At 43.3% G+C, this 15,632-nt stretch overlaps 1 protein-coding gene across 1 annotated transcript in view; it reads left to right on the forward strand.

The window, feature by feature from the left end:
- Positions 1-2,243, forward strand: part of LOC144753324 (small vasohibin-binding protein-like) — a 76,589-nt gene extending 74,346 nt beyond the window's left edge. Inside the window, exon 2 of the mRNA XM_078641060.1 lies at positions 1,695-2,243. Within this exon, the coding sequence (XP_078497186.1) occupies positions 1,695-1,781 (87 nt within the window). The 3' untranslated portion in view covers positions 1,782-2,243. The remainder of the gene's footprint in view (positions 1-1,694) is intronic.
- Positions 2,244-15,632: the final 13,389 nt, after the last annotated feature.

The raw sequence follows: 15,632 nt of genomic DNA on the forward strand, positions 1-15,632 counted from the left end.
TAGTATGAGCCAAGCATACATCTGATTTTATAAAGCACTGAGGTCTTTGTCTTGTATTTGTTTGTCAGAATTGTTGCCAATCCAATTGACCTGATCTCTCCATCATTCACGTTTTACCAGTGTATGTAGTTCCTAGCATCATTCAACCCTTTTGTGGTATGGAAATCTGCATGTTGTGATGTCAGAATAACTCTTAATTACTTTGTGAGACCTGTGAATATCTAGGTGTTATGGGAGTAGTCCATTGCTTCCTTCCCTCGGTCTGTCAATAGACACATAATTCATGGAACATGAGATAGAGACATAGAACGTTTTTTGGTTTATACATACCTCGTTTTTGAAGGTGTCTAGATAAAGGTGTTTTGAAATCAACACCAGTTTTATTTATGAAATGGTTTTCATTTGAATAAATAACATAAACATGATTACAACCATTTAAATTCGGTACTTGTGTGTAGTGGTAACAACTGACACCTACACAACGTACTCCTGTGTTTAGAGAGCCTTTGGGTACAACCCAGAATATAAGGCCCTCATTCTAATCTATAAGAGCCATTTTAAAAATAATAGAAACAAATAATCATGGGTGGGCCATTATCAAATGTGCAAGAACATTCACCAAGGGTTGACATTAGAGACATTAGAGGGCTAGTGAAGTGCTTTCCGTTTCAACAGATTTCTGCTTGGTCCTCGCCATTCTTCAAGAAGGAGTAGGGTTACCTTGATCATCTGTGCTTACCAGATTCATCCATTACAGTGATTGTAAAAATTAATAACATTTGAAATACGCTGTGGATATGATTTGTAGCCGGCTGTGCTAATACTTATGTAAATTTTAAAGCACACCTACCCTCTAGCCTACAGCCCTATTATATCTGAAGTTAATAAGGAGATGCAATGTTCTAGTACCTTTACTCCCTAAGTTGATAGTCTGCAGTCTTCGCTTCTCAGCTTGCATTCAACTAGCAGGATTTTTGTTGTCCGACACTCGGAAGCTTGAGGTCGTACTAATGACTTGAAATCTGTTGAGCGAAAGTGGATACACGTATATGTCACACATTACAGTGGGCACCATTTCTAGGTACTAGTCAGATGTGGCCACTCTCCTTAAATGTGATGAACCTTGGGCGTAGGGGAGTATAGTCTGCACATTTAGATATACGGAAAGGCCCTCAAAACAAAGGAGTCTTGCAGAGCTTATATGCTTTGAATGGTTTTTTAAAGATCTTATGATTAGACTATCCTCTTTGTTCTTGCCTATGTTTTTCACCAGGTAAGCTCTAAGACTTGCAATCTAAGTTTGCTGCTTGTTCTTTTGACGTTTTCACATAGATGAGATTCTTCTTTGGTTCACTATTTTTTTCTGTTATTTTCCAAACCCTTCAACTTGAGAGCACACATGGTATGCACGGGAGAGCAGGGAGCTGGCCATCCAGTCATTCCAATGGTCAATGTTGGCTCTTCTTTCATTTCAAAAAGCTTGAGCCGCAGTTTATGGTTCTGCAGCAAGGAGAGAGGGTATGGGCATAAAGTATTAGAGTTCCCGTAAAAATCATGGTTAGAAGACACTATCTCTTTGTGTTTTAGGTCTCGTTCTTCACCAGTATATGCAGCACAAACATTAATATGCATCTGAATGACACCATCTATGCATACCCTTCATAACCGGCGCTTCCTTTGTCGCCCCTCTGTAGATCTATGCTCTCAACCGAGTCATGACTGAGCTGGAACAGCAGCAGTTCGAGGCTTTTTGCAAGCAAATGCAGGCTTCTGGAGAATAAAGGCGGATGGCATTCCTGGTTTGGCATCTTCACCTAGAAGGACTGAAGGAAATCTGGCTCATGGGAGGAGCCGGGGAGGCTGCCGCGAAGTAAAACACGTTCTCCTGCGATGTAATCTGCACTGACTATGGCGGTCGATGGACAGTGATGCTTGATTGGAAGGGGGTGAGGGAGGGGGTTGCAAATTTAGGAAAAAACGTGTTTATTTGCGTTATAATCCAACTGCACTGCCTTTGAATTGTGATAAATCCGCTGTTCCCTCCACACCACTGTCTCTCTAATGAAGAACATTGTAGCCTGGTGGTTACCGCAACATTTCCTTTCCTTTCTTGTATACTGTTTTCATATTGTTACATTCTTTTAAACGGCTTAATCAAGAATGTTTTTAACCGGATTGTTTTATGGTTTTTATTGGTTTTTTTAAAATAAAATGCCTGGGGTCAACTCCTCATTTAAATTCTGCTCATTGTGACATGTCTCAGTTTTTCTGATCTAAATCTGTAATGGACGTAGGTCAAGATTAGCGCATGGTTCCAGTAGCTGACCAGAAGTTGAAATGCCCTCAATGCCCATAACAGCCGGTTTTGCTGCCAGTATGTATTTAGCATCAGGATAGGCTGTAGTCCGAGTATGCCCTTGGTGTATGTTGGTTTCTAAGAGAGCTTTGGGAAAAACCTATCATGCCTAATAGCATTCCACAGAGGGCACATAGCAAATTAAAGTTCACCCTTTTATGTCTCCCGAGGTCTGTATTTCTTGGATCAATCCTTACCTTCACATTTATAACAAATCTGCTGCGGAGAAACATCAAGGTACATTTAAAGCGTAATTCAACTGCCGTGCGAGAGGGCTTGACCCCCTCATACAGCCAAGAACATTTTCTCAACCTAAAATAATCCTCTTATTGATAAAGCAATTTTTTTAATAGTAGATGTTGAAACAACAGTGTTTTTTTGTTTAGGAACTTCGAAGAACCAACCATATTTTGACCCTTGGTAAGGCAGATGTCAAAGTGTAGTAAAGAGATGTCAAATTCTCTTAACCAATTACTTTTACGACCTTAAATGTAGGAGATCTTTGACTTATATCCTCAGGTTTTCTGCCTCTAGGACTCCTCGACCTCCAGTGGGGGTTCTTTAAAAGTCTTTTTGTGTTCAAATCATCTTTATTAAATTTTCAATAAATAAACAAATAAATAATGGTAAACACACTAGTGATGGTAAACATAATGGTAACCAGAAAGATAAAAGAGAGTATTGACAAATCATAAGAAATACAAAGTAATGTATGTATATATAACATCCCTGGTTGTTAGATACTTATGTCAACTTTCCAGAATTTCCTATCAGTATGCAATCTCTCTTCACTTATTTCAATGACATAACAGGGGATGTGGTGTTTACGTTTCAGTCCGTATTATATAATTCGTCTGGTGTCATCAGGACCAGTGTCATCTGATCAATACAATTGTATCAAGAGAGAAGGGAAAACCAAGTCCATGTATTGACAAAGTCCATAAATCAACTGCCACTATTTGACCAAATATCTACTCACCAAACTTTGTCACTCACAATATATCACCACCTCAATGTTCGGGTCACTACAAGGAATAAAAATATCCAATTATTCAGTGGCCTATAGATTGTATAACATACGTTGTTCCTCAGTGCATATTCTCCGTGCCACAAGCTTGATGAGTGAATGATATTAATCATATTATTTCTAGATTAAATGGAACCGAAACCCACCAAAGCCTTGCTTCCCAGTGAATCATATATGTCTACAAAAACAAAACAACCACATCTCCTATGCTTAGAAACAATGTTAGAAGCAAGGTAGGTTTGCCCGCTACCTCTAATCCACCTGTGTGAAGTGACTCCAGCACACCTAATCCTCTGTTCACAACACTCCATGCTTAGCACACTATTGCACGCAAGTATGATCAAAACTTGCATCAAAGACAATATCTTGTTACTATATTAAATGTGAATATCTGTACAGCCCTCACAAAGCGAATCAAGCAACTCTGGGCCACAATTAATCAGTCCACACCACTCGTGAACATGAGTTTGGTAAAAACTTACATCAAATAGTATATCCTGTGGGCCGCCTCCACCACTTTCAAGTCCTACTTAATGGATCGATTAAAGTCCACACTTTAAATACATGTTGGCTTGATTGATTGCCTTTCGATGGCTTTCCTGCTATAGCCCCGTATAAACTGTTGCCTGATCAGTGCAACATTGGAGAGGATACCGAGCCAGACATCATTTTGGCATGGTGCAGCGTCACTAAAGATCTTCTTCAGCCAAAGATCTTCTTCAGCCTTGTGTTTTCTGTTAATTGCACCACTCCTCCTGTGTGCCTTCCAAGGAGAACCAGTTGGGACCATCTGCTGGTTATTCAGTTCAGGTCTATTCAGTTTCTCTCATCCTTAAGCCCAACTTTGAGATGGTGGGCACACGCGCTAAACATTTGGTGGGATGCTTTTTTCTTCATCCAGTTACAACTTATGGCAACAATGACTCTGAGTGTGGGAGGGAGGCTTAATGTGGGAATCCTTTTCACCACCTTCCGGTACAGATTAGATCCGTGGCTCCACTTAAAGCATGTTGGAGGTGAAGGTATTCTTTGTAGCACTGAAAATCTTCCTACCAGTGAGATCTGGAATGATCGTGCTAGAGCTAGACACCAGATTCCTGCTGTGGGAAGAAACAAGCAGGGGCAGTAGAGCTACCTCATTGGGTGATCAAGGATGGCATATTTAACCCGGTCTTTCAGTACCAGGGCAGACTAGCTGATCAGATGTTGCCTCTTTCCATGAAAGTGGTAAATCCACCAGAAAGTCCTAAATTCTTTTTGAGTATGGGGTTGCCGAGCGATAGATTCCATCGCTACATACATTCCAGATGCATCCGTTTCAGCTGCATTTGAGAGAGTTCTGTGGCATTGGACAGAAAATGTACATCTTTGTATGCCGTCCACTGATTCCAACGATCCCTTTAGAAGATCATAAACCCTGAATAATTATAATAGTTGTGCAAACTTGTCCTTGACAAATTATGTAGTCCGTCTTGCTCCATGTTTTTTTAAAAGGACCATATCATCCTCCTCCTTTAGAGTAGAGACCTCCTGTCCATGGAAGCAGTGAGAGGGAGGCATGTCTCCATAACATGGCTCCATTTTAGTGTGTGACTTTCAGGAGAGTTAGTCTTTACGTAACTTGGCCTCCAACAAAGTATCATGGATGTCCTTGTGGCTACCAGGTCATCCACCAAAAGAGCACAATAAAGGAAAACATGACTACGGTTCTGCTATTGCACCATTGCCAAAAGTGAAAAGCCCACTTATTGGGTGGATGATTTGTGGACCGCAAAACCTACTTGGGGCTTATCAGGGAATAGTATACAAACCAAAAACCTTCATTTGTCTTATGTACTGGTTTCCTTTGACTCGGAATACCATAGTTTCTTGGGACCCCATTGTAGTCCTAACTTGGATGATGGACATGAATACCCAACACCCAGCGAGAACACACCACAAGGGAACACAGTAGGGACACATGCAAGTCTCTGACTCAAACTCTGATGTGTTCAGCCGAGGACTCATACTTGTCTTTTCACCTTACCTGAGGTCGGTCATGAGATAAATCTCACGGCGTTTATTATGCTGTATCGGTAAAGTGAAAACATGTACAAGAGCTTTTCTTTTTCTTTTTGTTGTGATGTCTCGCCTACTAATAGACGACGATCTATGCACATATAAGATGCAATGATTTCTATTGCTGTTTTACTCAATGTGTGGAAATGTGAAAACCAAATTAAAAAAATTGAAACAAAACTAGGATGATGGCATCATGTAATCTGAAGCTTCTCCCATGGAAGACTTCTTTCTTGGTGGTTATAGCTGTCTAGAATTCTGATTTAGATAGTAGTGCACCAATATCAAAATCATGGTTTCTGGGACTTGCAGCTGTTCCCTGTACGCAATCCTGAGTACTTAGTGGCACAGCGATACACAAATACCTACATTAGCCATTTAGTTTGCATTATGAATTTGTTTCCACGTTGATCATGGCTTGCACTTTTATTAAGTTTCTTATTTAACCGTTTTTTGTGTACTGCTATCCCGGTATATTACCTAGTAGTGGTTTTCTTTTGTTTGTAGAGAAGGCCAGACGCGCTCCAGGGCACTACATTTCTGCCGTGAGGGGAACGGCTCACAGCTGCACACCACGCCGTGAGGGGAACGGTATTTGCAGTCCTTCCAACGCCGTGAGGGGAACGGCCTACATCCCCCAGAAGCCCCTGCTTGGCGTAGGGCTGAAGCATCATCGCAGCGCCGGCTGCAGTACTCAAAGCCCCGCAGCACCCCTGCAGCGTGGGACGCGCTACAGAGTACTTAATTTCTGCCGTGAGGGGAACAGCATTTGCGGTCCTTCCAATGCCGTGAGGGGAATGGCCTACATCACCCAGAAGCCCCTCTTTGGTGCAGGGCTGAAGCATCATCGCAGCGCCGGCTGCAGTACTCAAAGCGCCGCAGAACCCCCACAGCGCGGGACGCGCTCCAGGGCACTTCATTTCTGCCATGAGAGGAACGGCTCACAGCTACACACCACGCCGTGAGGTGAACAGCATTGCGGTCCTTCCAACGCCGTGAGGGGAATCGCCTACATCCCCCAGAAGCCCCTGCTAGGCGCAGGGCTGAAGCATCATCGCAGCGCCCTCGCAGCGCCCCCGCAGCGCGGGCAGCGCGCCAGGCGAAGCCAGGGCCAAGGAGGGGCCCGTCTGCCCAGTCAGAGCCCGGAGGAGGCTGAGCTGGGCCAGGTTCCATATATTTGGCATATTTGTGTTTTATTTTTTATGGATTTGACCGGATTAGTCGTGGAGCCAAGAACAGTGGTTTGACTGTTAGAATTGTGGATTTAAACGAGGTCAAGCTCCAGAAACAAGGTACTGTTGGCGGACCAAATAATTAAGTTTATTTTATTTTAGTGTTTGTAGAGACATATCCATATTATACTTGTAATTCCTTATTTTTCAAATGAGGTTACCATACGTGTTCCTTCTTTACCCTTTGCTTTTTATTTGCCTCTTATATAGGGGGCTATACGTGCAGCAGATTATACCACCTAGTATGGGCAGACGCAAGGGTGTGCCTGCCCCAGCTAGTATGGCAAAGGGGAAGCAGGGCATGTCTCTTTCAGTGTCCACGATGGATTCGTTTTTGGTAAAGGCTGCCTCTGCATTAGATAAAGAAATTGAGCAGATGCATAGGCGCATCTCGCGGTCCCCTTTGAAACCTGGTTCTAAGTCACCTGTTGTTTCCGCTGACCCTCTCATACAGGACACTTGCTCCCAGCTAAATACTATCATATTGGAGGATATTAGCGATGCTGGGGAGCAAGATGCCGGTACTTCTAATTTAAGACCTATCACTACTATTGCACTCTCCAGTGGTTCCTTTATCTCCCACAATTATAGTTATAAAAAATCTGGAGGCGGGAAGGAAACCTCTAGAACACAACAATATTCTCTCGCCCAACCGAAGTGCTACCCACTGTACCTCAGATTACCAGCGAGCTACCGCAGCCGAGGGGTGGGACTAAAAGGAAAAACTTAACCCTGGGTGGACTTCCAGAAAAAAACAAACCCTAAACTGTTTTGCGAGATAATTCCCTAGGTTTAACAGCAGCTCCCCCTGGCTCTTAACGAGGCACTAGCTACACTAGAGGCTTCCCTGGCTAACCTACTAGATGTGAAATTGGCCCCTATCTCTGAGACTGACCCGTATTGAGGAGTTTTTATTTGCATCTACTTGCAAGCCACCAACCTCTGTTGTATCAGACTCTGTCACAGATCCGGGACAAACTATTACTGGGGCAATAGTGCACCGATCAACCAAAGAAGCAAGCCAGATACCCCCCAACGTGCTTCACTTACTCCACACCTCCTCACACTCTAGAGCCTCAATGAGGTTGGAGGGTGGGACTGTTACAGAAGATGCAAGACTGCCTCCTCCTGACTGTAACAGCGTGAGAGGGTTTGATAGTGCCTCCTTTAATTACCCCCAATCTAAGTCTAGAAGCCATGAAATTAAAGCCACATGGGAAGAAGCACTACCAGTAATAGATCTCCCTCTAAAAACAAAACCCTTCATTGGCTTTCACTAAATACTGTGCTGGGGGCTAGAGTGGCTAGAAACATCATCATGGTTCGCAGGGTTAGCTGGATAGGTAAAGGTATTAAAAGAGGAACAGGTGATTGTAATCATCAATTTTGAGGATCCACACATAGCAGGCAGGATCCTGTTTGGAGATACTCATAGAGATCTGAGCACGCTAGCCTCAAAGATTAGGGCTCTAGCTTTAGGTCATTTCTATAAACCCCACTATGCTGGAGCACGTTCAGGTTTTGATCCAATATCTTTAGACCCACATGGGACTTTTTAGGTCTCGCGACCTATCAATGCGCGCAAGCGCATTGAGCGGAGCGAGAATTCAAGTGCTCGAAAACCTCGTGAAACCAAGGGCTTCTTGCGCTGCGGTTTTCATTAAGTTCACGTGAATCACGTGACCAAACAAGCACGCGCATTCACGGCCGCACAGCACATCAAAGGGCTTCGCCCAGCGTGCGCTCTGCGGCTTCTCCTCCCCTAACACGCTTCTCCTCCCCTAATTAATCATGGCTGGCCGGCCGGCCGTACTTTCAGTTTCCTATCTACTCTGTCCCTTTGTCCGCCGTTCATGTTCACTACCTAACTACGCTACGAGATTTGTTTAAATGTTGACGCCCACATCGTCATTAAACCTTTGAAGACGGAGTTCATCAACACAGGACACGGATTCACCGTTTCATTCACGGTAAATGCAGGGTCATTGGTCCATCATTTAGACATTTTACGAGTGACACGCCAACCCTCTCACCACTCTCACTTAACTATCTACTCTGTTCCTTTGTCCGCCGTTCATGTTCACTACCTAACTACGCTACGAGATTTGTTTAAATGTTGACGCCCACATCGTCATTAAACCTTTGAAGACGGAGTTCATCAACACAGGACACGGATTCACCGTTTCATTCACGGTAAATGCAGGGTCATTGGTCCATCATTTAGACATTTTACGAGTGACACTCCAACCCTCTCACCACTCTCACTTAATTATCCCAGTCTCATCCGCTGTCCTTCCCCCGCACTTCATCTTGTACTCACCTCCCGCCACCCCTCCCCCTTTTCCGTCGCCACCATTTCTTCCACTTCATTCATTTCCAGATTTTTCCCCCGTATAATTTCGGTCACCTTCATCATTCATGCTGTTAAACAACAGCTACATCAAAATATAAAACGTCAAAAAGGTCGCTCTTTCTGTTGCTCACGAAGTTTGCTATGCAAACAAGCACTGGCGTTGCCAATAGGTTTCGCATTTGGAAAGTTGGAGCTATTGGTTTTGTAAATGACATTTTATATTTATAGATTGTTATTGACAATGCCAATAACGATATATAAATATAAAATGTCATTTACAAAACCAATAGCTCCAACTTTCCTACTGCGAGACCTATTGGCAACGCCAGTGCTTGTTATGAATCATCCCTTAGGCACATACAACAGCCGTTTCATGAGGCCCCTCCCCTTGTTGTACTTACTGGCCATAATGGCCCTAGGTTACATTTACATAACAGATTTGCCCCATTATCAGGGATGGAGAGGTGCGAGTGGGAGCACACATGAGCACTGAAGTAAGAGAGGGTTCGGTTGCTGTTTCCATCATATTGCAGCCACATAAGCTGGTGATTGAATCCATGGGATATTCAGGCGTAGATGTGTGTAACGATGTAGGTGAGGACAGTTTAGTTGGCTCACAGCCACCACAATTTCAAACTCTAGCGATTGACACTCTGGAGGTGGATAGCACACTTAATAAGAACCTTATATCATGGAATATAGCAGGTTTGGCGAACAAATTTAAAGACCCGGTATGGATCAAATTTGTGAGAGAATTCCTTGTTATTAACCTCCAGGAAACTTGGTCGACAGACTGTGATCTTTTTTTGGAGGGTTATCGGGTCTTTTTTGTGCTTGCCACACCATCAGCTCGGGTCAGACCCATGGGGGGACTAGTAACTTATATCTCTTTGACAGTGGATTGCCAGAGTCAGGTTATTCCATCACCTAACCCATTCATACTGCCTATGATACTGAAGCAGGGAGACAAAAGATGGGGTTTAATTAATTTTTATAATGCAGTGTCATCTCCTTCAGATTCTAACAACATTGCTACCCTGGGCAGTTTTATTCATCACTCCTATAGTTCTATTCTCCACAATCTTGTGATTGCCGGAGATTTTAATATTCATTTATGTGGTAATCCCATGACTATTAAAGTTTCGGAGATGGGGTGTCCCTGTTACAATGGGTTTCATTTTGAACATTCAACGATGGGAGAGGCTCTGAATAACTTATCAAACGATTTGAACTTTATGTACACCACGTCCATCTCTGATTCTAGTCGCAACTTCTCTGTACCTACCTTTAAAGGGAGAGGGAAGGGATCATTTATTGATTTCCTCGTCCCTGCAGTCGTCTGTTGGCAATTTCCATATTGCAGATAGCATGTATAGTGATCACAATCCCATACATGTGCAACTGCAGGGTCCTTTGGCAGTACGGGTTGGAGGCGAGAAGCCTTTAGGATTGCTTAGGGCGAGCGATAATAGTCGTCGGCTAAAATGGTCCCAGATTTCGCCAAATGCCTTCCATCGGAAGGTTAGAGAATTGTGAAACATTGAGGTGGGACTATGTCTGGATGCTAGCTCCCCACCAAGCGAGGTAATCAAGGCATATGCTTCCATCGTAAGTAAAGTGGGAAAACTTTTAAGCACCACTGGAGGCAGATCAGGGCTGCACGGGCCAAGATGGTTTGATGCTGCTTGTTCTAAGGCCGCTAAAAAGCTAAGGGAGTCTTTGTCTGTAATCCCCCGAAATATTCCCCTAGTGCGAGCCTGTAGAAAGGACTATAGGGATTGCCTGACAAAGAGGAAAGGAGCACTTAAGGATGAGGCCTGGAAGGCACTGATAGACTCCTGTACATTAAAGAGTAGCTCAAAGTTCTGGAGCATTGTTAATGGTCCGCTCTTTGATGAAACTACGACAAGGGCTCTCGAATCCCACATGACGGATGAGGAATGGGTACTCCACTTCACCTCTATGTTTTGATGTCCTAGGGAGCCCTCCTTAACGCTAGTCATATCAGTAATTCTCCTACGGTGACGTTAGAAATGGGTGAGGTAATGGAAGGTATCCTTGGCCTACCAAGTAATGAGGGCCCGGACGGTGTTCCCCCGGACCTTTTTTAAATCAGACCCCTCTTTTTGGGCTCCCATCCTGGTTGCTGTGTTTAACACAGCGGCGAAGCATGGATGTCCTGAGTCCTGGGTGACCTTGACCATTGTCCCTGTTTTCAAGAAGGGGGATCGGAGTAGCAATAAGTGCTACAGGCCGATCTCTCTTCTCGATTCAGTGGTTAAGGTTGTTAGACACGTAATTTTGGACAGATTGCCCAGCTGGGCGGAGGAGTTTAATATCTTCTCCGACGTCCAGTATGGTTTTTGCCCCGGTAGGTCAACTGTGTCACAGTGCCTCAATCTCTCCTTAATATTAAGTAAATATACAGTTGCTCATTCGGGCACTGTCTATCTTGCCTTCATGGACTTGTCTTCAGCTTTTGACTGTGTTAACAGAGCCAAGGTGTGGCAGTCCATGAGGGCAAGGGGGGTGGATGACAGCCTAGTAACCTTTTTGATAGACCTACATAGGTCATCTGGGGCTAACATACGGTTCTCCCAGGAACTTAGGGTTACTAGGGATTTGGACATTAAGAGGGGGGTAAGACAGGGGTGCATGATGGCCCCCTTCCTATTTAACTTTTATATAAATGACCTGGACAAGGCTCTGAGTAGCATGGAGATAGATTTTCCTTATGTAGGGCGCCATGGTCTTCCCGTGCTACTCTACGCAGACGATGCCGTCTTATTGGCAAGAAGGGCACTCGGTCTACAGACTCTACTGGATGCTTTCTCCAGTTTTATGACGGATCGGGATCTGGACATTAATCACACTAATTCTTTTGTTATGCAGGTGGGCCCGAGACCAAAGAAGGTTTTCCAGTTCAAGGTCGGATCTGCTCTTATTCCTTGCACTAGTAAATTGGGGACCTCAAATCAGTAAAAACAGGGGAGCCATGGAGAGGGCCAATGCAGCAATGATTAATTTCTCCTCCAAGATAGGGAGAAGACCAATAGGCGCAATGCTGAAGTTGTATCATGCCAAAAGTGTGGCATCCGCAAATTATGGGAGTGAAATCTGGGGCCACAAAAAGGTTAACACTCTACAGATAGCAGAGAATAAATTCTTAAAGTGTCTGCTTTTGGCCCCTCAAAGTCTCTCTGATATGGTGGCTCACGAGGAATTGGGTGTTCAGTATCTGCGCCCCATAGTATTCTGGTTAAAATGCTGGCTGAATCCGGAGCTATACTAATAACAAACTGGGATACTAGTGGCCAAATGGTATGTGGCTAAGAAAGAAACCGAAGTGGCGTAAACTGTGTCATATGTGTGTGTCTCCACAATGTACAGAAAACCCATCAGCCCACCCAATGGCGGAGCATCATCATCTGGGATTTTGTAGAAACAAACTGGTATCTCTTCTAGGTGTCTCACTAGTTGTTATCGTGAGACATCCTAGTCAGGATCCACCAGTGATGTGAAACAGCCAAAATGAAGATGCAGTGGTGCTGGAAAACAAATTGCAGTGTTGAAAATTGTGTGAAAACGAAAAATGTGAAGCTAAAATTAACTATTATGATGCCAGAGGACAAGTTTATTGAGGGGTCATCATAATGTCAAGATTAAAAATAGTGTTAGATAGTATGAATAAATGGTAAATATCTTGTGATAATTAAGAAGGTCGACATGTTTCAGTCATTCATGGAAGGTAGGTAGACCAGTACTATATTCCATCAGCATATGTGATTGATATCCATCTGGTATATCAATTTGACTTACCCAGAAAACTCTTGGGATCAGACCTCACCTCTCCTGGCACTCGCTCAGGCAATGAGGCCCGCTCTATAGATATGCAAAAGAAAAAAATAGCAAGAAAGACAAATATTATCCTGCCATTTTTATATTAGCAATCATTCAACCTTGGTAACTGGTAAAGACACGAGGGGACAGTCTATGAGAGACCCGTAGATGTTTAATGATGTTTGTTAGAGACTTAAATTTGGAGTATCCCAGCTCGAGTTTTCAAGAGTTGGTTTGGTGCCTTAATAGACCTATGGTTACAACACCTAACCTCCTTTGACTGTGCTCCCCTCATCATTGACTCAGCAAAATCCCTAGGAATCACCATAGACCAACACCTGAATATGCAGTCGCACATCTCTAATGCCACCAAGGGAGCCAATCACAATTTGAGTATACTAAGGAAACTCAAACCCTTCCTCCCTCAGGCTGACCTAAAAATGTCAGTGCTACCAAGGCTAGACTATGGAAGCACCACTCTTTGCTGTCTCCCCAAATACAAGCTGGCTCCACTGAGGGCATCACTTAATGCTTCGGCTAGACTGGTATCGGGAATTAAAAGAAACCGCCACATCTCTCCGACCCTGAAAGCTCTGAACTGGCTGCTTACAAGGCTAGAATACACCTAAAGGTTGCCTACATGACCCATAAAGCTCTACATAACAATACACCCAGTTACTTAGCTCTAAAGCTAGAAAGGTCGGGAGGTTGCAGGCAACTTCGTAGTGCGAGTACTTTACTTCTGAAACCACAATCCTTCCATAAGAAGGGAACTGGTTACAGAGCTTTCTCAGGGATTGCACCAAAGATTTCTTACACAGAACCAGGGCGAGATAAGACATCCAGATCCCATTCAACTCAATCTTGTGAATTTTAAACAGAACAGGTGCACCACTTCTCAATATAAAGGGAAAAGCAAATATACAATATATTCCCACACAGCAGTGTTCTTCCAAAGTTTCCTTTAGTCAAATATCAAAAAAGGTTTTATAAAAACAAGGTCATAAGCATCACTAGTTGAAAGTGGTACAGCCGGCGCGTTTCGTCCTTGAATGGACTTCTTCAGGGCTGTAGATGCCAAACACATAAATATACATATAAGTACACATAACTAGACATAATTACAAAACACATATATTGTGGAAGAGGTGTGGCGCCGCGGCCAGGGCGACTGATGCTGGAATCTGGGGATCACGGTTCGATCCCCGGCTCCGGCGGCAGTTTAGCCCAGCACCATGTGACTCTGGGCAATAGCTTGCTTAATCTTCCCGACGGCCCCCAGCGCCTAGAGACCCTAACGGGTGATTGTGCGCTTTACAAATGTGGATTAACGTTTAACGTTGCAGTCTTGATTAACGTTTAACGTTTATTTTATACAAACATATAAAACGATTATTAAAAACAAGTAAGGACTCTTTTTATAGTCCAAGATAAACATCCAAAACACAAGTGTTGGCATGTAGAGCTGTAGAGTTGTATACGCCCACCCTCCTCCCCGGATACCTTTATCCATTGCAGTATTATCTTACTTAGATACATTACACATGGACATCTTTTTTCTGCTTTCCTACTAACTCCATCATTACCCTTCATGGCAAAAAACAATCTGGGGATGAAGTCGATGCCCATGTGCAGTGTCACCATAAGAATGAGTCGCCTATCTCGTGACTAACAAAGACTTCTCGACAAAAACAAACTGCAAACATCTGAGCCCAACACCAGATGGCGATTATATGCTAAAGTATAAAATTCTACAGCTCTACATGCCAAGAACAGATGCATACTGGTAAGTAGCTTTTTCCTTTCAAGATCTAGGAACTGAGTCGCCAAGTCCTGTAATGGCCGTTAAAATGTTTTTTTCTGCTTTGCAGCCAGCCAATCAGATAGTACAAATTTCTTCCGAGCACTCAATGTCCATAAATTACAGTCTTTCAAATCATCTGTATTCTCAATTTATTTTCTTCATTGAAAAGTTCATTTCTACTAATCCAAAACGTTCTGACGCAGCCAACACGTGTTTCGTCTGGTCAATGTCGACCTTTGACTTCTTCAGGGCCGTCTGTATAGTTCCTCTAGTTATGTACTTTTCTTCGTAGTCAACCGCTAAAATCTTAAGTTCACGAAATTTATCTCTTCCGTTTCCCTCCTGATTAAATTCGCCAAATTTTATCTTCCGTTATTTCAGTTCTTCCATCTAGGTGTACGAGTACGACACCTGTTGTTTTCTGAAGTGTTCCAGAGTCCATAGCGTTCGGATTCTGGAACACTTCAGAAAACAACAGGTGTCGTACTCGTACACCTAGATGGAAGAACTGAAATAACGGAAGATAAAATTTGGCGAATTTAATCAGGAGGGAAACGGAAGAGATACATTTCTTGAACTTAAGATTTTAGCGGTTGACTACGAAGAAAAGTACATAACTAGAGGAACTATACAGACGGCCCTGAAGAAGTCAAAGGTCGACATTGACCAGACGAAACACGTGTTGGCTGCGTCAGAACGTTTTGGATTAGTAGAAAGGAACTTTTCAATGAAGAAAATAAATTGAGAATTCAGATAATTTGAAAGACTGTAATTTATGGACATTGAGTGCTCGGAAGAAATTTGTATAGTCTGTAATCACCCTGGTGATTTGTATGTGATGTCGTGGTAACCGACTTCTTTCAACCTGAGCACCGATCTTATACAATTTGATTATCTACATTTACCTTTACACGCAGTGCGCTCAGATATAACTGTTACCATTCCCTTTGTGAGCCAATCAG

This window comes from Lissotriton helveticus, chromosome 5_1 (assembly GCF_964261635.1).
Source record: "Lissotriton helveticus chromosome 5_1, aLisHel1.1, whole genome shotgun sequence".
Taxonomy (NCBI): domain Eukaryota; kingdom Metazoa; phylum Chordata; class Amphibia; order Caudata; family Salamandridae; genus Lissotriton; species Lissotriton helveticus.